At 38.7% G+C, this 26,723-nt stretch overlaps 2 protein-coding genes across 2 annotated transcripts; both read left to right on the top strand.

Moving 5' to 3' along the window:
• Window positions 1-4,945: 4,945 nt before the first annotated feature.
• LOC136676882 (steroid receptor RNA activator 1-like) lies at window positions 4,946-16,460 on the top strand. The gene is made up of 5 exons (XM_066654154.1): window positions 4,946-5,060; window positions 5,945-6,067; window positions 7,475-7,710; window positions 10,714-10,822; window positions 13,687-16,460. Exons 1-5 carry the CDS (start codon window positions 5,036-5,038, stop codon window positions 13,929-13,931), a joined length of 738 nt encoding a protein of 245 aa, XP_066510251.1. The 5' UTR covers window positions 4,946-5,035; the 3' UTR covers window positions 13,932-16,460.
• An 879-nt stretch (window positions 16,461-17,339) lies between these two features.
• LOC136677163 (phosphoserine aminotransferase-like) lies at window positions 17,340-25,753 on the top strand. The gene is made up of 9 exons (XM_066654603.1): window positions 17,340-17,474; window positions 19,223-19,283; window positions 19,363-19,432; window positions 19,527-19,732; window positions 20,501-20,673; window positions 20,777-20,946; window positions 23,501-23,629; window positions 23,878-24,015; window positions 24,853-25,753. The coding sequence occupies exons 1-9, from the start codon at window positions 17,421-17,423 to the stop codon at window positions 24,956-24,958; spliced, it is 1,107 nt and encodes a 368-aa protein (XP_066510700.1). The 5' UTR covers window positions 17,340-17,420; the 3' UTR covers window positions 24,959-25,753.
• The last annotated feature ends 970 nt before the right edge of the window (window positions 25,754-26,723 follow it).

Raw genomic sequence — 26,723 nt, 5'->3', positions numbered from 1 at the left:
CTTGGTTACTAGGCTTAATATATCAAATAGCAAAATTCCTATTTCAACAAGGTGTCATTTACAAATAAATACCCTTATGGGATATGAATAAATATCATTATGGATAACAGAAAATGCTTACAAGATATATCTCTGCTTTTCCAATTTTAAATTTGTCAGACCATTAAATCTTGGCCTTATCTTAAGTTGAAGTACATGTTCCTCATCAGGGCCACCCACATTTTTTTTCCATTAAATCACAAAAAATTTTCCCTGGGAAATCTCTCATGTTTGACCTTAGGGCAGCTTTATGCTTCTTATTTTCAGAGCTATTTGATAATTTAAGTCCCATCACATTTCTGCAAAAATATATAATAATTTTATTCTTCCAAATAGTGCTTTACATTTTTTTTCAACATTTCTGTATAAATAAATGGTTATGGTGTGAAAAATGTTATCTGTGTCATATTAAATTTTAAATGAAACAGCAACACTGTCTTCTAGGCATTGCAACCTCTGATTCCTAACAACATCACTGTGAATCTGAAATTTGATCGCATTCACATCTCAACTACATCTGTATTACGTAATAGCTTTATATAATGACCACATTCATTCATTCATTCATTGTCTGTACCCGCTTATTGAGCTCAGGGTCACGGTGGGTCCAGAGCCCCCACAGTTCAAAAACACACGTTGGTAGGTGGATTGGCGACTCAAAAGTGTCCGTAGGTGTGAGTGAATGTGTGTGTGTGTGTGCGTTGCCTTGTGAAGGACTGACGCCCCCTCCAGGGTGTGTTCCTGCCTTGCGTCCAATGATTTCAGGTAGGCTCTGAACCCACCGCGACCCTGAACTGGATAAGTGGTTACAGATAATGAATGAATGAATGAATAACTGGAAAGACACCAGCCCCAGAAACAAATCACAGCAACTTAATCATTTAATGAAATACAGGGTTATCAAATAAGTACATGTTCACCCAGAACCAGGTGTCAAAAGTGGCCCAAAAAATGTTAGAAGGCAGGAGTAATTTAAGTCAGCATTTAACTAAGCTGCCATGGATGCTGGAGACCAAGCGAAATTTGGCTTAAAATCTTTTTCCTCATTCCTAACACCACATACAACAATCCTGATAAAAAAAATAAATGTAAAATGACTGAAAGTCAAGAATTCAGTCACACATGTTCACAAAAAAGATCCAGACCAAAGGGAGAAGAAGGTCAGGAAACAGATTGTGATACACAGAAGCTTTATCTTTGAGATTTGAGTTGGTTCATGACATGATCTTAGACTGATATGATTTTGCTGAGAATCAAACGGAACCATGGTCAGATTCAGTCACACTATAAATCTACTTGATGCTATCATGTTTGCGTATAAAATCAGCCACGAAAAAAGCTTTGTCCTTTATGAAAAATGATGAAATAAGGCTCACCACTTAAAATATGTGAACCAGCAGTTTATGAACACGCACTGCAAAAGGCAGTGGTATCCAGAAATTCCACTGACTTTTCTGATCTCAAGCTCTTGTTAAATGAACATTTGTACACTGGAAACATATATGTCTCAGTTTCTGAAGTTTTAGATAAGAAATGTATATAATACTCCCAGTGAAAATCAAGGCAAGGACCATTAAGATAGTAATTAGTTCACAAGCCAGAACCTTTTATAATATGCCAATTTATTAATTCTCACAGATTATGTAACTTCTGGGAACACACCATTAGAACTGAAAGATATGTATACTTTTTAAGCCACATATGATACATAATTTTAATGAGTCCCTGACAAGTGATACTTTGCACATGTTACAGTGACATAGTTATGTAATCAGAGAAAGCAGGTGCTACACATCGATTTCTGCTCTCTCATGACTGCAGTCTCTCTCATTGAATATACGGGGCATATTATGACTGAAGGCTCTGTACAGTTGTGCAAGTCAAGACTTGTATGATGGAAGAAGGGCAAAGAAATCATTTTTTAAATTTGATCATTTGGTGCCTTCAGTCCCCAAAGGATAAATAGGTGTTATTGAAAGGAATGGTGACACAACACAGTGTTAAATCCTCCTGACCCACATTTCTGAGACATTTTCAAAAGTTGATGAGCCATCATCATTTGCAAAATTGTTTTACTCAATCAGAAAGAATAATGCACAGCAATACTCTCAATATTACAAAGGGCCATTAAAATCTATATAGTGAATCTGGTCTAATTTCTGTTAATGATTCAAAATAGACAGTTGTAATTGTGTGGTGTGTGGGTGTGCGTGTGTGTGTGTGTGTGTGTGAGGGCAGGGAAATGTATAATCGTGCTGTACTGTAGTTTGCCAAAAACATTGCTGTAGGCTATATTTTCAAATCTAAAATTTTAATTTCTCCCCACTTTTTAGCTTAACAAATTTCAAAATATACTGTGGACATAATTGGACACTAAGCTGAAACATAAATTATATATAGCCTTGTAGATGCAGGGAAATCTGAATTTTCTGCACTTTCTTAAATTATTAAATAAGATGTAGCATAAAGCTTCACAATTTAAGATTTCCATCCATCCATTATCTGTAACCGCTTATCCAATTTTAGGGTCACGGGGGGTCCAGAGCCTACCTGGAATCATTGGGCGCAAGGCGGGAATACACCCTGGAGGGGACGCCAGTCCTTCACAGGGCAACACAGACACACACACATTCACTCACACACTCACACCTACGGACACTTTCGAGTCGCCAATCCACCTGCAACGTGTGTTTTTGGACTGTGGGAGGAAACCAGAGCACCCGGAGGAAACCCACGCGGACACGGGGAGAACACACCAACTCCTCACAGACAGTCACCCGGAGCGGGAATCGAACCCACAACCTCCAGGCCCCTGGAGCTGTGTGACTGCAACACTACCTGCTGCGCCACCGTGCCGCCCCAATTTAAGATTTGTTAGTCAAAAAATATCTGCCAAACTACACTCACTGTGACACTCAGTCACTGTGATGGTACTCTCAAGGGTACATATTTGTACCTTTAATTAGAGAACTTAACTGTATCTTATTCTATTATAATTGTAGATTTTAAAATTGTGTGGATTTCCCCATTTCCTCTCCAGGGCTTATATATTTATATAACTGTTTACACCACAAAAGTCAGAGATGTGGGGTCAGGTTTGTCGCTCAAAATATGTGGTCAGGGTTCTTCGGCTGGTAACCTGAGTTAATTGGGTGTGTGGCTCTGTAAAGCACTGAAAGTTAATGAATGGAAGAACAGATATATTGCTAAATATTAGCATTGACCACCGGATTGTAGTACATGGAGCATTTGATTTAGGGAATGCTAGTCCCTAGTTTCAAGTTTTATTTATTTAGTTTTGAATTATATATATTTTCCATTTGATACTTTAAACTTACACTCGTTATTTTTACACAAATCTAATTCCATTATGTAGAATATATTTCTAACACCAAGCCCTGGCCCAGTTCTGTTTGTGTTCTCCTTGAATGTGAGCACATTTGCAATTATAAACAAAATCCACTCAGGAAACAGGGATGCAGCACACCCTAAATTACAAAAGGTTCTTCTGCAAGTTTCATATAAGTACTTGCTGTATTTTGTGTACTGTGATGTCTAAGAAACCCACACATCAGAATATGTCAACCTGTTTTAGCAGCAGTTCTGACCCATGTACTCACGGGAAGTAGTGTTCATCCAAGAATGATGGTTTTTATTTATTTATTTATCCATCCATCCATTATCTGTAACCGCTTATCCAATTTAGGGTCGCGGGGGGTCCAGAGCCTACCTGGAATCATCGGGCGCAAGGCGGGAATACACACCCTGGAGGGGACGCCAGTCCTTCACAGGGCAACACAGACACACACACACACACATTCACACCTACGGACACTTTCGAGTCGCCAATCCACCTGCAACGTGTGTTTTTGGACTGTGGGAGGAAACCGGAGCACCCGGAGGAAACCCACGCGGACACGGGGAGAACACACCAACTCCTCACAGACAGTCACCCGGAGCAGGAATCGAACCCACAACCTCCAGGTTCCTGGAGCTGTGTGGCTGCGCCACCGTGCCGCCCTTATTTATTTATTTATTTATTTAAATGACACACAGTACAGGGATACTAAATAAAACAGAACTAATTTATTTCTATTTGTCATAGCAATAAAACAAATCTCCTTCAAAGCATTAAAGATAATGATTTCATATCAAAATAAATGGTGAGTAGTTGTAATAAATAGACACAGACAAATACATACCCCAGAAAAGAAAGATAGAAAGAAATAGACAGATAGCAACTAAGAAAGAGAAATAGAAAATGGAAAAAATGAAAATTTGAATTCATTTTATTTTTTCATGTGACAGATATCTGAGCAAAACAGGACGTTTGGGCAGGAAGTTATATGGGCTGGGCGTGATTTTATCCAGGTTGCGCAACAGGTCATGTCTCTGTCACACAGCTCCAGGGTCCTGCAGTTATGGGTTCATGAGACTGTCTCTGAGGAGTTTGAAAAACACACACTGTAGATGGATTGGTTATTCAAAAGTGTCCGTGTGCTTGTGTGTGTGTTTGTGTTTGATGCCCTGTGATGCCCCATCCAATGTCATCAGGTGGGCCTTGGTCTCATCAAAACTGTATGAAAATGAATGAATGAATGATTTATCCAAAAAGATGTGATTGGATATGTGAGCGTTTTTAAATAGTGATATAATTGGTTAATATAGTTTACCCTACTCTCGTGCTCTGACGTAAACACATGAGTAAAAGTTTTTATGTATGATTATATTGATTAGATATTTTTTAAAAGAAGCAGGAATTATTGTATTTTAAATTAAAAGGCACGACGAATTCTACTTTACATGAACGAGGACGTAAAACAACAATAAAAAAGTCTATTTTTATTACAGCTTTGTTTTATTAAAAAAAACATTCAAAGAAGGACCTTTATTTTGAAATGCGACACCGGTTTTGTTGAGTGTCCAGATATTTGTGGATGTTGTGTTGGCGTCTCGCCCCGAGTCCCTGTGCTGATCTGGAGCAGGATCATTTTCAATGGACGACTTTTACATTAAACCAGGTAAAGACGTGTAGTCAGTATGTCATGGACAGAGACAGGGAGTCTGTGAATTAGCGCGTGAGTCTGTTAGGTTTGGAGAGACTGCCCTCGGCCACGTCACACTGTCCCACTAAGGTTCCTGAAAAGTGGACTCTTTAAACTCAGCTACGGGGGCAGAGGAACAGGCTCTCCACGTTTTCTGTTCTTAACCTTCGTTTACACACTCTGAATAACAAGATATTTTGCCATATCGAGCATAAATTTAAGACATTTATTAGAACAGTTTCACTTTCTATTCTATCTCCGGAGGTGCCCCATGAAGAACACCTGAAACTGTTCGAGAGGAGCTGCTATTGGCTAATGAGTGTAAATATGTAAATGTGTTGCTTCTCCTGACAACTTAATCAATAAGTTAAAACAGGAAGCATAGTGCAGACGTTTAAGAGATACAAGTTATTAATAGGTGTAAATTGCAATGTTAAAATCAAGTTTTAGTAATAAATATTTTTCACAAACTAACTGCAATTTCATAAAATTGAGAGCCAGGCCCCTGGTTTCATAGAAGAGTGTTTTCCTAGGTTCCTGATGGTTCCTAAATGTTAGGACCTCATACAGCCTACAGCATTCATGAGATTAATAATACATGTTATCATAAAACAATATAGATCCATTTTTACTGACAAAACCAAAATAAAAGTTCTAACACCATACATTTATAAACATTTCCTATTTGCAAGCAAAATAATCGTGATTGGCTGTGTCTCGAAAAACTTCAGCAATATCAGTGTCGTTACTGAAGCATGAAATGCATTAAAGTGGTTTACCACACATTACAAACCTAATCAGTAGTTAGCGAAAAACCTTTTAGAAAATGAACTTTCTGTACTTTGTTTTATCTTGTTTAGGAAATCAGGAGCGGGGTTGGAATGACCCACCACAGTTTTCTTACGGCCTGCAGACAAGTGCTGGAGGAACAAAACGAAATATTCTCAACAAGAGGGTGCCCCCACCTCAGCTCGTAGGCCAAAGTAAGTGGCTAGATTATGTAACATGGTTAGTGGGATTAGGCGCTTGCTGATTTGTGCAGGTATCTTAACTTATTTTGTGTATTTATGGGCAGTACATGTCCTACAGGTGTTAGAAAATGTAATATTTACACAGTTCCTCCCTTACTCCCAAAATGATTGATCAGCCAAGACATTTTGGGTTGGTTTCCCAGGAATTAAGCCTAGTCCTGGATTATATCCTCCTTTCAATGGAAAATCACGAATCAAAATGCTGTGTTGTCCAGGGCTAGTCTTAATCCCTGTTTGGGAAAATACCTTAAATTTCTTCTTAAAGTTACTACCACAGAAACTAGAAATGGAAGTGTTTTTATGTTTCAGGTTTGTCCTCCAATGCAAATGTTACAAAACAAATACTCTACACCAGTTAAGTTTGTGTGAGGGGGCTGGGGATTTCGCAAATGGTTTTGTTTGTTTGTTCTCTGTAGAAGTTTATAGGTTTGTAACTAATAGTATTAAGTAATATTTGCTAGTACGGACCATGCCCGTAGAGGCTGAAACAGGGAAGAGTTCAGGGCGGCTTATTAATGCATATGAAGCCAGACCCCCCGTTAGATAAATGAATATGAGAAAAGGGTGGAGACGGGGTGGAGGCGGGAGCGAGTTTAAAACAGGAGGCTCAGTGGGCTTGATAAAGGCCAAACACGGCTCTGAATACGGGGATCAGCAGGAATGACCCAGCGCGGAGGAGCGAGCTGTCGTCGTGAAGCAGTCGAGTCGAGATCCATCTCCTGAACTAAATGAGACGAGTTTGTCCGACGCGGAAACGGCGTGAATTTGCGGGGTATATATAGGGCTGAGAGGAGGAGTTCGGGCGTGGTCCTACTCCCAAATTTATGTTATTACATAACTTCACTTATAGCATCAGTTCAAAGTAACATGCTGATAGGTGGCCTGGCTGTTAAAAGGAGTCCATAGATGTAAGTGTATGAGAGGCTGGGTGAGTGTGTGGTGCCATGTTATGGACTGGCGCCCTGTCCAGTGTGTGTTCCTGCCTTGTACCCAATGATTCCAGGTAGGCTATGGACGCACTGGACCCCGAACAGAAAAAAGCGGTTACAGACAATGAATACGTGAATGAGAAACCAAGACACAGCAAAGTTTTAAATATGCTTAGTGATATCATATCATACTTGAATAAACCTAAATATATTACCTAACACAGAGAAGAGATTGGTGCTGAAACACCAATTTGTAGAGAGCTGCTCATTTGTTGTAGGATCCTTAGATCACATTGCCTGGATTCAAACATCATATAAAACAGCTTGAGGTTTTGTGACATCCTCAGTTCTAATCTGATTTATTCAGTTTACTAAAATATTTTATGTTTTAAAAATTGTTGTTGCTGTAATCAAATACCAATGTTTGCAGGTCCTGGACCAGGGTTGCCTCCTCCTTCAGTCTCTCCAAATAATCCAGGGCCACCTCCTGTATGTCTATCGACCCCACCTCCTCCAAAGAGCAGAATCCCTTCAGGTGGAGCAATAGGATCACCTTCCAGTTGCTTAAAGACAAATACATCTGTGCAGGCAGAGAATGAACCAAACTTTGCAGATGTTCAGGCACCACTTCTCTGGGCACTCGCTGGATGTAGACAATCTGTAAAGGTATTAAAATTTGTGTTTAATTGTTAGTATTAGGGCTGGGCGATAGGACCAAAAACTTGATATGCCTAAAAGAAATGGCAATATAAGATACAATAAGATATTATGAAAACCATAACAAAATATAATGTCAGTATTAGTGTTTATTTTTTTTATTACCAAAAAGAACATGCTCCATTATCTAACTGTAATTATCAACTGTATGTCTAAGAAATAGTGATGTCCCGATCAAATTTTTTTGCCCCTGATCCAGATTCGAGTCTTTTAATATTGAGTATCTGCCGATACAGAGTCCCGATTAGATACTTAAATTTTCCTAGATAGTGCTGTTACACAGTGCGCACTTCAAGTAAACTCAACCCAGTGTATCTGCCTGACACGGAATATCTTGCATTAAGAAACAAACTGCCTACATCCAAGCTGCTGCTTTTTATATATATATTAGACAATTTCATTTAAGATTAAATATTAAATTATTTATATGAACTGTTTGTGAAGACAAAATTTGTTTACGTTGTTTTATATATATATATAACAATGTAAACAAATGGTGTCTTCACAAACAGTTCATATAAATAATTTAATATTTAATCTTAAATGAAATTGTCTAATGTGATGTTTATATATAAAGAATTACTTTAATTCTAAAAGTCAGTCAGTTTTAAGGCCACGGCATTGAAAAAACAAAAATTCGCTGCATGTATAATGGACACACAGTGTAATTGAGGAATGCAGTGTGTTGCTTTAGTCATACTATGGTTTATTACTATTTCAGTAATAAACACGCAGTTCTCTTCCACATCAGGACCAGATTGTGATTAGTGTTTAAACCTTGAATCGGTGCATGAACCCATTTATTCAGAAGAAGGCAGTTTCGCAGGATACATTTAATGATCATGAAAATGCTAGGTACAGAGCGAGTGGAACTCTTGCGTGCCCACGAGGCTCCATCGTGTCATGGCTCGGACTCTACAATAAACTAAAGCCTAAGGGACTGCACTGACGGGGGCTATTCGTCACGTCGTGTGGATGCGTTTAATAAATAATTCTGTTTCACAACTCACTCCATGGTGCACAGACTGTGAGACTGTCTGTCTACATATTATAGAAAATAATAACCCAGTGTTTCTCTAAATATTCTGACTATATTCTCTGAATTATATAGACCTTTTTTACTCAATTATTCCAAGATGTTTCTCAGAATTCTGACTTTATTCTCTGAATCTTTTTTTTTTTTTTTCTCTTCCCCTCCAACGCCGTGGCCCTAAAACTGAACATCACAGATGTGATGAGGGAAAAATAAATGTAGTTTCTTCAAGACTTGGATGGCTAGCTAAGTCTGGCTGTTGATTGGCTAAATAAAAGTGATGACCAATTAGAAGCGCATTGTCTGTTTAGGACCGTGGATTGTCTGCCCTCGCCCTCCGGCTGAGGGAGAGCAGCATGTCTCAAAGAAGTCATGGTCTTAACAGCGCTGTTTCTTTTTTTTGGAATAAAAGCTTCACCACAGTTTCAATTTTTGTCCTTTGTTGACTTAACAGTTAACAGAGAGGTAGACTTGTGCACGATAACAATAACAATGGCAGGACAGCGTGGTGTGTATCTGTGGGTGCTTATGCGAGAGAGAAATACACGGGACATTTGTGCGGTTTTAAATGTACCGGATGGAAAGCTGCGCATCCTTGGTATGCTCGATATAATGAATATTTTCAAAATCGTATGATATTTCCGATATATTCCCCAGCTCTAGCTTGAGCTCAAGTCACGTTCACTCACCTGCATTTGAAAGCTCGCGCTTATGTCACAATATCGCAATATGGCAAAAAGTCTTATGAATTAAAAAACATACTGGTATTATCGTGAGCAATATTATATCGCCCACCCCTAGTTAGTATGTTATAAGTGTGAATTAATCATAATTTCCTCAAAACAGGTTTTCAGGCAAACCACATTAGTACTGTAGACGATTCTGAAGTGTGTTTATAGGATCATATAATGCAAAACTATTTTTACCATGCATTCACACTGGCAGGTGACAGAGTGAAAAGTGATTAATCAGTTCTTATGGGAGAACCTGATTTGTAGACGTGACACGGCGACAGAACGAGAAGCGACAAATCAAGTAGAGATTTTCTTAACTTTATGCAAATTAGTTATGACACTGTGAAGTGACATTTTCAGCAAATGGCTTCAACAAATTCCTCTGCCCGATCACAGACATTGCCCTAGCTTTTCTACTCTCAACAGTGTGGTTTTCAGCATGGGAGAGATGCTCATAACTGCTGTTTGTTTCCCATTTTATATGAGGCATGCTTGCACATATACAATGAGAATTTGAAGAAAAAGAAAGTAGCAGATACTGTTTTGTGTCTCTGGTGAACAGTGAAGCTTGGACCTTGTACACGCCAATACGACCGTGCGAACCGCCTCAAACACACCCTAAAGAACTTGGACAGATGAAAGCAACTTGTCATCTACTAGTGTTAATAGGTGTTAGAAGTAAAGTCTGCCTGCCTTTCTGTCATTCACTCACATTTAGCAGGCTGAAAGGTCTCTAGAAGTAGGCGCTATTATCTGTATAATATCTTTTGATGCCTCATAAGAACATTTGTTCTATCAGTGGCACTGTGTCTTTGCTTGAATAAAATTTTCAACATTCCTCGATGTGAAAGCTATTCCCCTCTCATAATACTTACTGAATTTGTCATCACTGCAATGTTATAACCCTCGCACATTTACATACAGCCACTGTGACCAGTTCTTTTTTTTTTCTTAAAAAAGATAAAGCAATAAATGTTCTGTAAAAGTTAACATAAATGAACACAGGTGGTGAGGTGTAATATTAAACAGTATGCGATAGCAGAAATGTTGTAGATGTAGATAGGAATAGAGTGGGCTTGGCTGTTTGTGAAGCTTTAATGGATTGACATATGATATTTTACATCTTATTATGGCTAATTTAATAACATATTTAGAGTCCTGTCCATTTTTTTTTAAACCCCACAGAAACAGGTTTGTGATGATGTTGAGAGGCGGCTGAAGATTTTTGAGGAGATGTGGAAGAGTGGGAAACTTTCCCTTCCAGTTAAATGTAGAATGAATGGACTTTCCGAGGGTGAGTCATTTAGTCCTGTCCTGCATATTAAGTCAAGATATAAATGATTATGACTACAGCTACAAACACTACACTGCAAATAATCGTATTTTTGTTATTGACAAATTTACGGAGAGAGATTAGTTACAAAATACGTAACAAATGTGTAAATTGTATTCCACAAGTGTTTCGCTGTTCACAAATAAGTGTGTCCCAGTCTTCAATTTGTACATTAATTAAATTCATGGATACATGTTTTTGGCATTCATTGATAAATCATGTTTCGATGTGAAAATTTTGCATTTGTTTAAAAGTTCATTGCATATATTTGTAAAGTCTCATCCTCAAATTTAAATTGTATTAATTACGTGTGGAATCTGCATTTTTGGATCAAGTCACTCACCTGTTATCCATGATGTATATTTTTTCCATTTCCTCTTGCGGATTTCTTTTCGCATTTCTATGGAGGTATATTTGGTGGAAAACCCCTGAACACTTGTGACAGTGAGATTTGTAGTTGTAGAAAATAGTCACACATGTTTATCAGTACATTAGAAGTCATCATCATCATCATCATCATTTTCTTCTCCACTTCTCCATTTCAGGGTCGCGGTACATTAGAAGTCACAGTAAAAAAATAAGATCAGGAGGTTCACTGGAAAGAACCAAGGTTCCAAGAATCAGCAACAGAACCGGTTCAAGAACCACTTAACAGTTACACCTTCACAAACTCTTCACTGCAGCTGCACAAATCCAGTTCTACACACACAAGTACAAAAATATCATACGCTCACAGTTTTGCTCCATTTGTAGCAGTATATATGGTTCATAACACATTCGCACACTTGTATAAAATGTGCACTTTCGCAAACCAACATATGAATCTGTGCAGTGCGAGTAACACACCTCAGAAATATATATCTTTTTTTAGTTATTTTGGGGGGTGATATTTCTCTTGCACAAACACAAGTCAGTGACTGCACCTGCTCGAATCTGCGGCTACGGCTCACACACGTGACTACTTCCGCGCACTCTCACATTTTCACCAAATATATCAGATGGAGCGTGGTGCAGAACTAATCTGCTGAACTAATCTTGCTCTTGAATTGAACTTGTGAATTTTCAAGAACACTTGAAAAAATAAATTTTACTGTGGAATTTTTATATAATTGCCCTATAAACATAGCATTGGACACGATAGAATGTGTGGGGAAATTGTGCATTTGGCTAAATTCATTGGGCATTATCTCCTTATTTTCAAAGTGTGAATAATCTAAAAGGCTCACACAATAAAACAGACTATTAATATCCTGAATATGAAGAAATGTCATTGCGGAATTTTTGTCATGGCCCTGTGAATATAGCAAGTGACATGATGAATATGTGGAAACGTGAACTTTGAAGTATATATATCCTATGGCATTTTTATTTTTTAATTGTCAGATTATCAAGGTGTAGTACAAATATAATATCCCAAAGTGCAGAGCTGAATTTATAAATTTGTGTTTGTTTAAACACTGAATGTCAGTGTGTATATTAATAATGTCTGGTTATTTCTAATATTATTATAAATATTTGGTAGATTATTTATTTGTTGTAACAATGATTCTTTAAATCTTATACAATTGAAAAGCCTGTTAATTTCCCTTTTTTTCAATGGTGCCACATTTGTAAGGAACATGCATTTGTGGAGGAGCAGTAGAGCTGAGTATGTGGGTTGCACCCATCAAAAATTTACCAAATCCTCTCTGCCAAAATCAATTACATTGTACAACCTATGTTTATAAGTAATTTCTTCAGTTTTATTTGTATAAGGTCAATTTCTTAGTGCTGTTCAAATGAAAGTCAAATATTTAAATATGTTTAAAAAGACAAAGGCTTTCACGGGGTGTTCTAATTTTCACACGACTGTAGACCCACAGTTCATTCTGTCAAATCACATGCTGTGTTCATAGGGCCATTACAAAAAAAATTCCACAATAAAATTTCTTCATCTTCAGGACATCAATAGTCTGTTATATTGTGTCTTCAGTGAGTCTTTCAGATGTTTGACACATTTTTAAAAATAAAGAGATAATGCCCTGTGTATTTAGACAAATTTCCCCACACTGAACTGGTTAAGCAGTTACAGATAATGAATGAATGAATTTTTTAAGCTTGAATTATATTCAGATGCATAATTGCAAAGCAAAATATTCAGAGGTGGAAATCTGAAGACTTAAATTCAAAAGCAACAAATTCAAATGTGATAATATTTCAAAGTCTGTTGAGACAGATTTGCTTCTATACTTGTGCGTGTTAAAAAGTCTCATCAGAATGGGGGTGTGATATTGGGCCCCACACCTTCAAAAACAAGAGTTCCACCTAGCGGTGGCTTGTTCGCGTGCTGGCTACATTTGTGGATAAAGCTGCATTTGTGCGTGAATCGGGAAGTCTCAAAATCCAAAATCCCGCGAGAGGAAACGAACAAAACTACGTCCCGGAATACAGGCGAGTGACCTGATCCACAAACGCAGATTCGACACTTTAAAAATAGATTTTAAATTCAAGACCAAGACTTCACAAATATATAAAATGCACTTTTAAATAAATGCGATTTTAGCATTAATCAGAGTTTGATTAAAACGCATCGTCTTTAGAGGTGAGAGGCTTACGGCAGCAGCTATAAGCCTTAAACCACCTAGATATGCGAAGCTTTAGAAAGTTGTGGTTGTGGTTAACCATGATTTTTAAAGTAAACAAATAAATAAATTTTTTATGCATGTGTTTCTGATACGTATTTGGGTTGTTTTTCACCAGTCTTTCATTTTAAATCCAATTCTCTTTTTTCTGAAATACATAAAATGAATAGCAATTATAAAAAAAATTTTTTTCTTTTTGTTTAGAGCTAAAGAAGAAGGAGTGGGATGCAGCTGATGAGATCCACAGATCCCTGATGGTGGATTATGTGAATGAAGTTAGCCACTGGATGGTGGGGGTTAAACGTCTTATTGCAGAAACCCGAAACCTAAGCCCAGACGTCCTCCACACGGAAGATAACCTGCCCCAGACACTAGAAAATATAGCCCAATCAGAAGATCACCTGTCCCAGAGAGAAGAGAGGGATCAAGGCACCAGCTGCAGTGACTAAAGTTTGGCTAAAAGTTTGGACTTTTCCTCTTTTCAAAGCTGCTGTAAGACAGATCACATCAGCCACACTGTGATCATGTGAGGGAAATTGAGTATTAATATTCCAATATTACCGTGCTGTTAATACTATAATAATACGGTATAATATAGTAAAATGTTTTATTCTCTTTGCTTTATGCAATTTATATATAGTCCATCTTTATCTCTAATTACGCGGACAGCAGGGGACATTAAAGATGGCCACAAAAACTGATTAACCATAGGTCATTGTCAATGATAAATATAGCGGCTTTAAAGGAATACTCCAGCATTTTTAATGTAAACATTCCTCATTCATCTGTAGCATATATATATTAAGCAAACATTTCCCTTTAGGTAAAAACAACCACAACCTGTTGGTCCAAAACAGTCTTATTATGGGCTCCTCAAGGACTCAAATGTCTAAGCATTAGCCCTGAAGTTGGGTTCAATCCCCAGTGATACCTCAGCCATCCAAGTTTACTAGCGCATCATTGCACTCACTGTGTAGAGGTGAGTAGGACGGCCCTCACCCTTTCATTTTTGAGCTTAATGCTCTGGACTGTTAGTGTTCTCCTATTGGCTGACCAGTGGTATTGGGTTAGCAGCGAAGTTTGAAGACTTGTGGTCACTGGCTTTAATCAGCCTTGTAGCATCACATGATGAAATAACTTAATATGAGAGGAAAGACTAGACTTATTGTAGGAGCCAGTGGACATGTACCAAGGGTGTTTTGATTTTATTTACACAAGGACAGACCTGAAAATTCTTGTCTGTGATAAATGACTGCACACCACAGATGCAGCAGATAGAGAACAGATTCATATCACAACGGTGTTGAACATTAAAGTTTGGTTCACAGCCAAATGAAGAGTGGGTTTAGCAAAATCATACATTTCTATGCAATCACATACTTTTTCCAGGTAATTCTGTTTGCATGGAGTATTACTGGGCGTGTTTTATATGCCCTTATGTGAAGCAGTAATTTAAAATATACACATAAAGCACCCTATATCTGTCTGTGAGCCAAGGTTGAGAAGCTGCAGATGTAATTTATAGATCAATCTCCAGTCCACATGTGCAATTAAATGCATGACTACATGGCTAAGTCTTATTCTAAGTAAAATACTAAAAAAAAAAATGGAAGCATACAGGGTGTGCTTTAGATTATTCTTGCTTGTGTGCTTTAATACATGCCCCACCATGTCAGATTTTTATCATCATGTAAATAAAATAACTTGAAATATGTATGATTTGCTCCAGTGTCCTCCCACGGTCCAAAACCACAAGTTTGTAGGTGGTTTGGCTACTCGAAAGTGTCCATAGTTGTGAGTGTGTGAGTAAATGTGTGAGTGTGTGATGCCCTGCGAAGGACTGGTACCCCCCCACTCCAGCGTGTGTTCCCACCTTGCACAGAGTGAGGTAGGCTCCAGACACACCACAGCCCTGAACTGGATACGCAGTTACAGACAATTAATGTATGATTTGCCAAGATGCTACCTTCTCGTTAAAGATGAATTCAGAATTGCTAAATCTCAGCCATGTGTCTAGAAAGAAAGAAAGTACTAAAAACTTCTGTAAACAGACCAACTGTAACTTTAGCAAAGCACATTTCTATATACTGCTGCATAAAGGAAACATTGGCTGTCTATGGGTGAATGAATGGTTCTCTTAATATTTTGAGTGGAAATAAGTACAAAGACCACACATGTCTGGAAAATAAAGTATTTATTAATTTGTTTTGGGGTAAATTTGACATACTGGGGGGAAATGTGGTGTATGCCAAAATAATAGCTCACTCGTGCATCATTGTCGCATGTTCTCACAGGTTGTCCTCCAAGTTTGGTAGGTACTAACCAGAGCACAGCTGAAAAAAAAAAAAAACACACAAAACTTGCTGTTTTGGAGGTTCTCTGTCCAAAATACCACAACCTTCACAGTTTGGCCCTCGTCCACATTTCTCAGATTCTTACATCTGCCCAGTTTCCTACTTTCAACACATCAACTGACTGTTCACTTGATGCCTAATATTTTCCGCCTCAGACGGTTTTAGTCATTCAGTATTTCTAGTGAAGCACGCTGGGTCTATGAGGTGTATTACCACTTGTGGTCACCAGGGGGAGTTGTTGGCCTTCAATTTCCACCATATATTTTTTTTATTCGTTTAGGATTGACCTAGGCATATCTCGTGGTTGTTCGGGTCTGCCTGCCCTGGAACTGTATTTAAATGTCCCTTCAGGCAGTGTTTAGCTTCTATGCCGCTCTTAAATGGAACCAGTTGACTGTTATTTATTAGAAGATATTAGAAGAGCCCCGACTTTAGACACTTTTAAATCAAGGCTTAAAACATTCCTGTCGGAGCAGGTTTACAGCTCAGTCTTAAATACTTTGCACTTTTATTCAGGAAGGGCACTTCAGTTCTTTTCTTTTATTGTATACTTTTAAATTGTTTTAATCATTTAATAAATGTATTCTTTTTATGTAAGTGTTTTTATTGGACATTTATGATTTTATTCTGGCTTTTAATTTAACTTAACTTAAATTTTCTTTTCTGTAAAGCACTTTGAATTGCTTTTGTATGAAAGGTGCTCTATAAATAAACTTGCCTTGCCTTCTGGTCATTGATAAAGCGCATAAAAATGTTTTTTTTTTGTTTGGCAAAAATGTAAGTTATTTCCAATGAAAAAACCCAAACGAAGTGGTTTAGACGAATTCTACTCTTTCGCCCTCGCCTTTGGAGGCTCTATGGTTAAGTTCTGACGAAGTTTTATTTTATTTCATTGTGTTTTTATATTAATACATTTGTTTATTTACTTGAGATGCTTCTATTTCAGAATTTGTTTGGAAGTTATAACCACACTTTTAGGAGCAGAATATAAGCGAGTCCACGCTCCTGTGGAAACAGACTGACTCCTGACTAAGCACTTCTCTGTATTTCTAAATATTTCACGCTACATTAATCGCTACCTGCATCGTGATCACGTTCTAGTGGCGTGAAGAGAACAGCCAATGACATTCGCCGCTCAACACAACCGTCCAATCGGAAGTGCAAAACAGCAGTAAGCGTGCGCCAGCGGCCAACCAAAACACGGGCAAAAAAAAAATTTGGGTGAATCTCAAACCACTTCATACTACCTTTAAAGGCAGCAGGGTAAAATGCGACATTTTTTGTCATGCTCCCTAATTTAGTTCATTCTGTTCATTAAGGACCTGAGAACGTCCAACAGAATCTGAAACTGATTTATGTTGAACATAATGTGCTCTGTCTGGGTTTGTGTAAAATCCTTCCTAGTGCACTAAGTAGGGAGGATGGAGTCATTTGGTTTCGCCCTTGGTTGGAGGCAACCAAGCGTTAATGAAGTTGAGTGCGCCTCAGAGAGAAAGTAGGTCACTGAGACTGAGCATCGCAAACTAGCCGAAGGACCTCTCAGCCCACAGCCTCAGCATAAAGCCTGCGCAGACAGAAAGCACCATGGAGGCGAAAACCATTAACTTTGGGGCAGGACCGGCGAAACTCCCCCCCTCCGTAAGTTCTCCGCTGACTCCCATTCACACGAGCATCTGCTGTTTATTCGGGAGGATTTATTTTCCTCGTTCTGTCTTATATATCACACAAAACAGCATGGACATTGTATTCTGTATATTGTTGCTCCAAATTCGTTTACATTAACTCGGCAGCTATTTTGCCTTCGTTGGTAAAAAAAAAAACCTGGGCTGAGGTGGTGTATTTGTGTGATCATGTTGCATCAGCCATACATTCAGCTTTGTCCTCTGTCTCGGTGAGTTCCCGACTTGGAAACCTGCCAGCTCCTGCCTGAGGACATGCTGAGGTAGTTAGGGCTGCTTTTTTGAGGTTAACCCTTAGTTTCTGTGAAGTTTTTTATTGGCGCATCTTTCTCACCTCGCAGTGACGTCACCGTAAACAGCGCTACAGGGGGCGGTTTTCCACAAAGCGGGGTCTGAACATGAGCCTAAGGCAGGGGGCTCCAAACATTTTCCAAATATATCGTTTATAACAGTGTGTTAAAAAAAATTGAAAAACGCAAATATACAAAACAGTTTATATTTATTAACTACTGAATTTAATTTTAGAGCATCAACTGCTGCAGGATATCAAAAGAGTGTAAAGTACAAATTTTATTTTTTATTTTTTGCTGTAGCCCTCACCAAATATCGTTCTGTGAATTGCTTTGCTGTCCCAGAGAAATGAATTGCTTTAAAGTTTCACGTAGTTCATTAACACAGTGGTGCAATATCATATACATTGGCGCACTGCTGCCACCGTCAGGCGAAAGAAAGAACTGCCAAGTGCCAGCGGGCCACTAATGATGTATTTTTAAAAGTGATGCCGCGGGCCTATTAAAATCTTACGGTAGGCCAAATTTGGCCCGGTGGCTGGACTTCGGACACCCCCGGCATAAGGACATAATGCTCAAGGTAAAGCATTAACTATAATTTTATAATTATAAAGCCTCAGCATTGGTCAGCTTCTGGGGTTTTTGATGCAGAACCATGCAGAGTCATTCAATGTCAGTACTTGACTGCACTTATGTTCATATGGCTAAATGTATTCAGATGCTCACAGAAATATTTCTAGAACTTCTAGAATTTCTAGAACAGCTTACAACTTGACAGATTTATGTCATGTCTGTTTTAGAAAATGTGTCCAAGCAGGTTTACTACTCGGTTGTTAGTAGAGTGTATTGAGCTCAAATTAAGTGTTAAAAAATCAGTCAAAAAGACCATTAAATCCATTTGATCATACTTGAGGTTTGATTGTAGTCTTCCCGATGGCCAGTTTCTACGTCTTTTTTTATTAGGTTAATGTTTGCAACTGAGGAATCCCCACCAAGAAAATAAATGCTTGGTTGTTGTATCTTTTAGCTACAGTGCTGAAAGTTGTTAGAATTTCCTTTTAATCTTAACAGTCCTACAAAAGGTTTCTAGCACACATCTTTGTGAAGAAGGCACATTTTCTGCATTGTGCAATGACATTGACCAAGTTTGTTTCTTTGCTCTGTGTGTTTGTGATGTGTCATTTATCAAAAACGTCTCCAAAATAGCAGGAAAGGGGAAAAAACACTCTTAAGTTTCAATTGAAGTCAATGCAGAAAATTATTTTCCAAGTTATTTCTATTGGTTCATTCATTGGTTCATGAAATTTAAATGTTTTTGATTGGACAGCAACGATATGGTAATGGCTGTTTTGTGGGAGAGTTAAAGTACAACACAATAAACCACATTATGTTTTCAGACTTTTTTTTTTGCCCTCAGGTTTTGCTCCAAGCACAGAAGGAGCTGTTGGATTACAATTGCACTGGAATTAGTGTCCTTGGTGAGCAACCATTTTTGATATTATGTTACTTAGCTTATATGTATGTACTGATATTAATGTTTCTTCTTATTACTATTAGAGATGAGCCACCGGACAGCAGATTTCACCAAGATTATTAACACCACAGAAAATCTTCTTCGTGAGCTTCTGTGAGTTTTGATTAGAAATGGGTACATTTACACTAGATGCTTCTTTACAAATGAACTCTTATAAACTCTGTGATATTGTTTTTTGTTTATACAGGAATATACCTGAGAACTATAAGGTGTTATTTCTTCAAGGTGGTGGAACAGGGCAGTTCAGTGCTGTTCCCCTTAATTTGATCGGACTGAAGGAGGATAGATGTGCGGATTACATCGTGACCGGAACCTGGTCTGCGAAGGCTGCTAAAGAGGCAGAAAAGTATGGCAAAGTGAATGTGGTTCACCCAAAACTGGACAAATACACCAGTGAGTCCTAAAGTAACAGTCACCTTATCTTCTGAGCATTCGAAACTACAGTATGATGCTGTTTGTTATTGAGCATGAGACTTAATCTTGCAGGAAGAGTTCACTTTCCAATAGGGACATCATTATGGAAACTACCTTCATACATGCAACATTCCCTGGGGCAGGTTAGGTCAGGGTGAGGATAAAAGGGAAGATTAAAGGGAACCCAGATATTAATACATTAAAATGTCTATATTAAAATGTCTAAAAACACATTCAACATGAATTATTTTGTTTTCAAGTTAGTAATATCTTGATTGCAGTTGTTGGGATAATAAAATACTACCTAAATTCTGCCAGTGTAACAGTTCTCTATAAAGACTAAATGTTTGGTCTGTTTTATTTTTATGCAGTCTTAGTTTTTTATACAGTCATTATTTTGAGTAACTGTTGAGTAACTAAATTTGACATCAAATATAGTAAATGTATATCTTTCATCTTGGTCATTCCTCGTTTGAACTCAGCAGCTGGTTTTAACATTGTGCAAAAAAATTCCACAACGACTCTGTAGTGACACCTCATTTATCCATGGCTGGATAAAGCCAAACTGACTTCACTCTCTCTGGGTGGAATATTAAAGAATATTTGTTCATTTTAATAACAGAAAGTTACTTATTTTAGATCCCTTTTTGAATGCAACAAATTTGTAGATATTAGAAATGCAGAAATATCCAGATAAGGATTTTTATGAATGTGAAAATGAAAGTGTATGGTGTACCCTCTTTTCAGGTATCCCAGATAGCAGCAGTTGGTCACTAAATCCTTCAGCTTCCTACGTCTACTACTGCTGCAATGAAACAGTCCATGGTGTTGAGTTTAATTTTGTTCCTGACACCAGGGATGTGGTTCTTGTTAGTGACATGTCATCCAATTTCCTGTCCCGACCAGTAGATATATCGAAGGTTGGAAGGATATATCTTATTAAATTATTCATTTGTTTGGCAAGGGTGTTTTTTTAAATTCTAAATGTTATAACATTTAATGTAATAAATTCTTTGGTCCAAGTTTGGGCTGATATTTGCAGGTGCACAGAAAAACATAGGATGTGCTGGAGTCACAGTTGTCATTGTGAGGGAGGATCTATTGGGAAAAGCCTTGAAGGAGTGCCCTATTGTACTGGACTATCACGTGCAAGCTGGAAATAACTCCCTCTACAACACACCACCTTGCTTTAGGTATGTCTTACCCACCTTCTGTTAATAGATGACATATATGGCCAGACATTTGTGCTTGCTCGCGCAGCCAGTATTTTCTTTGAAAACTAAAGGTATTAATAGAGATATTGTCCTCCTTGGTGTTGGAAGGAGTTGGTGGAATTCAGCCACAAGAACATTAGTAATGTTAGGTACTGATGGTGGAGGATTAGTCTTGGATCCTAAGTACCACCTAACACATCCCATAGGTAAAAGAGAGTGAATCATCACTCCAGAGAAAAAAGATCCTGCAGAACTGTATGTCTGTTTAAGCAGTGGATGCACTTTTGTAGTTGCTGAATTCACTTATAAGAGGTGTCTACAAATTGTAGGCTTCTATAGTATTTTCAAGATTTGTGTTTTCATGAATGTATGTTAAACAAGGTTGGCAGTAGGACATTGAAGATGTAATAACTATATTTAGTAACAATAATTTATTCTTGATATCACTTAAATCACTGGATCGGGGCATTGTGGGCTTGTGTGGTCTAATGACCTCCAGGGCTATGTCATTGGGAGCTATTAGCTCCCAGTAGGGTCTCCCATGGTCAATAGGTCTGGAGTGAAGATCCAGACAAACACGATTCAAGAAGCATCCCTATGAGTACTACAATTACATCAAAGTGTACCCTGCCTGGAAGAGGAAGGAAGAACAGGACCTACCCCTGGAGCCAGGCCAGGGGGTAGGGTCCGACGGCGAGCGCCTGGTGGCTGGGCAGCCCATGTGACCCGGCCAGGCTCAAACTGAAAAGACAACGTGGGAAGATCATGTGGGCTCACCACTCGCAAGATTCAGAGTAGGGGTGCAGTGCAATGGCCATTGGGCACAGAGTGGTGGGGCGAAGGGGCCCCGGGCGTCATGGAGATTGGCAGCAGAAACTGGTTCTTGGCACCTGGAATGTAGCCTCACTGTGGGGGGAAAGAGCCAGAGCTGGAATGGGAAGTTGAGAGATATCAGCTAGATATAGTTGGGCTCACCTCTACACCCAGTGTGGGCTCTGGAACCATACTCCTCGATAGGGGTTGGTCTCTCTCCTACTCAGAAGTTGTACAGGGTGAGAGGCGCCAGGCGGGTGTGGGGATATTCACAAGTCCCCTGCTGGCGGCTGTACAGTTGGAGTTCATCCCGGTAAATGAGAGGGTCACCTCAATGCGGCTTCGGCTTGCAGAGAGGAAAACTTTGACTGTTGTGTGCTCATACACCAAACAGCAACCCAGAGTATTCAGCCTTCTTGGAGGTAGTGAGTGGTGTTCTAGAGAGGACTCCATTCAATGACTCTATTGTTTGCTGTGGGACTTCAATGCTCATGTTGGCAATGACTGGGAGACCTGGAGAGGAGTGACTGGGAGGAACAGCCTGCCTGATCTGAACTTGAGTGGTGTGATGTGCTAGTTATGCACAGAAGTACATAGATAAAATCATGTTGGAACCTAGAGTTGCTCATAAGTGTAGTTGGTACCAGAGCACCTTGGGCCAAAGAGTAAAGATCCACTTTGTGGTCATGTCTTCTCATCTGAGGCTGTATGTTTTGGACACTCAGGTAAAGAGCGGGGCTGAGCTGTCAACTAATCACCATCTGATGGTGAGTTAGATACGATGGTAGAGAAAGCTGCCAGACAGACCTGGTAGGCCCAAATGTATAGTGAGGGTGTGCTGAGAAAAGCTGGCAGAGGACTCTGTCCAGATGGATTTCAACTCTAAACTCCAAGAAAACTTCTGACATGTTCCCGAGGAGGTATGGAGTCTGAATTGACCCCATTACGAACTTCCATTGTGGAAGTGGCTGCATATAGCTGTGGTCAAAATTTTTTCGTGCCTGTTATGGTGGCAACCCGAGATCCCTTTGGTGGAGACTGGGGGTGAGGGTAAGATGTCAAGGGGAAGAAAGAGGCTTTTTGGGCTTCGCTGGCTCTCCACAGACAGGTACTGGCAGATAAAAAAGGCTGCAGCTGTGGGAGTTGCAGAAGCAAAATCCAGAGCATGGGAGGGGTTTGGAGAGGCCATGGAGAATGACTTCCGGACAGTCTCAAAGAGGTTCTGGAACACACTCTGATAGCTCAGGAGGGGGAGGGGGGGACATTGTTCAAGCTGTGCTCAGTAAGGATGGTGAAACTCAACTCGGCTGAGCATACTGTCGGGTCTTGAAAGGAGCACTCCCAAACCTTGGGTTCTTGTTCATGAGGGATGGGAAGCTCAACTTACCAGTCAGTCTATATCCCCACTTTCACCTGTGGTCATGAACACTGAGTAATGACCAAAAGAACGAGATCGTGGATACAAGCGGCCGAAATGAGAGGGACAGAGATGTCTGGGCTTCCTTGCTTGCCCTGTTGCCACTGCAACCCTGAAATGGATTAAGTGGAAAAGATGATGAATGAATGAATGAATGAACTTAAATTGTCAGCAGAAAGTGAGTGCAGCAGGGTTTTTTTTAAGCAAATTTTGTCCTACTGTAGCTTCAAAGGGAAAAAAGCATGCTGCTGACAGTACACTGGCATTGACCTTGTTTCTCCTCTAATTGTTTCATTTTTACAGCATTTACATCATGAACCTAGTTCTAGACTGGATCAAGAATAACGGAGGTACGGAAGCCATGGAGAAACTGAGCGCACAGAAGTCTTCTTTGATCTACGATGTCATCAACAGCTCAAATGGATTTTACTCGTGAGTGAATCGTGATGATTCAGTCAGCATCAAAATGTCCTGCAATTTGTCATTTATTAAGTGTTTAGTATTTATTTATATTACAGTATAAACAAAATTGTCAAAAGGTCTTTGCTGGCTAATTAAATGTGTTACAGAATTTTTTGAACGGCATGTTGCTGACATGGTCACAAAGTCTCTGAATTAGTGCTTGGCTCATCATTGGAATATTTGTACCAAATGTTCTTGTATCTGAATGTTGTCTTCAGATGCCCTGTTGACGTGGATTGCCGGAGCTGCATGAACATTCCATTCCGTATTGGAAAAAAGGAGGGAGATGAAGCCCTGGAGAAGTCCTTTTTGGACGGAGCTTTGAAACTTGGAATGATTTCATTAAAAGGACATAGGTATTTCACATGGTGTACACATCTAGACTAACTTTATTTCACTTAAAATGTATTTAGTAATGTTTTGAGAAGACAAAACATGGTTCTATTGCCCTAGCACAGCAGTACAATGAAATTCGGGGAAATGTTCACATACGTTACACTAGTGATTAGGGGAAGTGAAACCCCACACACTAACATACACCCCAGTGGCAGGCTGACGACCCTCCTTCCAGGGAGTAAGGGAGTAAGATGTAAGGAGTAGTGTGCTGCTGCCTGTCTTGATCAGGACTCTCCTGTGAAAGAGATTTTTCATCTCAGTGAAATTCTTTCCTGGTTAAGTAAAGGTAAATAAAAAATAAAGCACACTTCCTCTACTCCCCTGCCCCTAATTTTCTCCTACTGGTCCAAAAGATCGAACTAGTGCCCTATTGGCCTCAAGTCCATAGCTGTCCAAAGGTTACCTTCTAGGTGACAACCATGAGCAAAAGGGTACTGCACTCATTTCATTTCAGAGTATGTTTTTGTTTGAGAATGGCAAAGCAGAAAATAAGTCATTTACATATATCAGTCTTAAAGGGACAGACAACAAAACAAGTCTGACTTATTTGAATGAGATATGGTTGGAAATTGGTCAATTGCAACATAAAACCAGACGTTATCATTGGACCTTAGGCTGGGGGCTTGTCATGTGATTCATTCATTCATTATCTGTAACCGCTTATGCAGTTCAGGGTTGCGGTTGGCATGTGATTAATTAGTTCAAATAGACAAGCCCCAGACTCCTCAGTACAGACATACAAAATTACAGGTGATAATTAATGATAAATGTCCAACTGATCTTTTTTCTCCCCCCAGATCTGTTGGTGGGATACGAGCTTCTCTCTACAATGCAGTGACTTTGGATGATGCTCAAATTCTCGCTGCCTATATGAAGGATTTTCTTAAGAACCACCAGAACTAGATTAAGCCATGTTTACAGGTTATCTCAACCACTAATAACAAACTTTCGTGTTTGCAGTTGATAGAATTCAAAGATTTTTGCAACTGCTGCATTAATGTAATAGGAGTATGTACAGATTTCTTGACCACTAACAAGAAATTGCCTGGAGGAACTAATATTGTATCTTGCATTACATAATAATAATAATTATTATTATTAAACACTATATTACCAGTCAGAATATTTTATCACCCTCGTTGTTCTTATGAGAAAGCTGAAATATAATTTCTCCCCTTTTCCTGTACTAATAATAATAATAATAATAATGTGCCTTAACATTAGCACCGAAGGATTTGGGTAACATAACTAATTGTCATTGTTCTAACCTGTATTGAGATTGCAATTAAATTGCAATTTTTAACATACATATATATATATATATATATATATATAAATTAATGTCAAGCCCTGTTTTTAAAACCAAGAAGATCTGACTTTATTTTTATATTTTGGTTTTGACTGCTAAATGTAGAGTCATTTAGTTGTGGTAGTTGTCATGTACACAGCACAGCGTTTGGTTGTTTCTCATGGGTCTTACTCTTTTATATGTAAGCTAAAAGCTCCCCTTACATTACATTTGCTGAACATGTGATCTGAGAACTACTACTTTCAGTTGCAGTATATAAAATCTTTCAGACTTACTTAAAATTTGTATATGAATGTGTGTGTATGAGCATCTGTGTCTGATATGGTTTACACATCTGTCTGGTGTCAATTAATATATTTGTATGGAGTAGTTAGAAATAAAGTGGCTGATGAACCTCACACCAAGTTCTTGCTTGTTATTCATTCTTTGAAATTATGAAATTATTAAAATATATATATATATATATATATATATAATCCTCCAACTTCAGTACTTAAACCCTCTAATGCTCTTTCATCTCACGCAAATACACCAATAAACCCAAAACATCAAAGCCACCAGATTCATTGCTTTCTTACACTGCATCTGGTCCATCACTTAAACATATGAACACCACACATGTATCTGTCAATCCATAACAGGAAAAGTGACTCATCAACTAAATCAAGCATTTTTTCCCGTTGCTCCATTGCATATCTCAAAAACACATGCTGATAGGTGGACTGCCTGTGTAAACGTGCCCATATGTGTGATGATGTGAATGTCTGGTGAGCCTGTGATGAACTAGTGCCCTGTCCAGGGTGTGTTTCTTCCTAGAGCCCAGTGAACACACTGCAACCCTGATCAAGAAGATAATAAACAGCAGAAATAGTAAGGAATTTTGTGTTTGGTAGATTATTTCTTTGTTGTAACAATGCTGCTTGGCAAAAAATCATATACTGTTGGAAAGCCTGTTAATTTCCCTTTTAAATGGTGCTTCATTTGTAAGGAACTTGCATTTGTGGGATGAGCAGTAGAGCTGAGTATGTGGATTGTGCCCATGAAAAACTTGTCAAATTCTCTCTGCCATTGTTTTGTTTTAACAAACAGTACAAAAAACAGACAAATTCAGATATCCAGATGTATGTGTGTGTACATTTTTAACCAATATTTTAATTACATTTTATTTTTGATTATCATTTTAATTTAACAATGTATTTTATTAACATTTAAAGGAGTGTCTTGTCGTTTACTTCTTTTAAAACTGCTACGTAGTCATGACGCATGACACCGAGATTGATGTTGATTGGCTCAAAAACCTGCCAATCACAAAAGCAGCCAATCGTGTTCGTGCGTTAACGTCATTGGGTGGTTACCTGG

This window comes from Hoplias malabaricus, chromosome X2 (assembly GCF_029633855.1).
Source record: "Hoplias malabaricus isolate fHopMal1 chromosome X2, fHopMal1.hap1, whole genome shotgun sequence".
Classification (NCBI taxonomy): Eukaryota; Metazoa; Chordata; class Actinopteri; order Characiformes; family Erythrinidae; genus Hoplias; species Hoplias malabaricus.
Note: the sequence above shows the minus strand (reverse complement) of the source record. Positions and strands in the feature narration are given on the sequence as shown.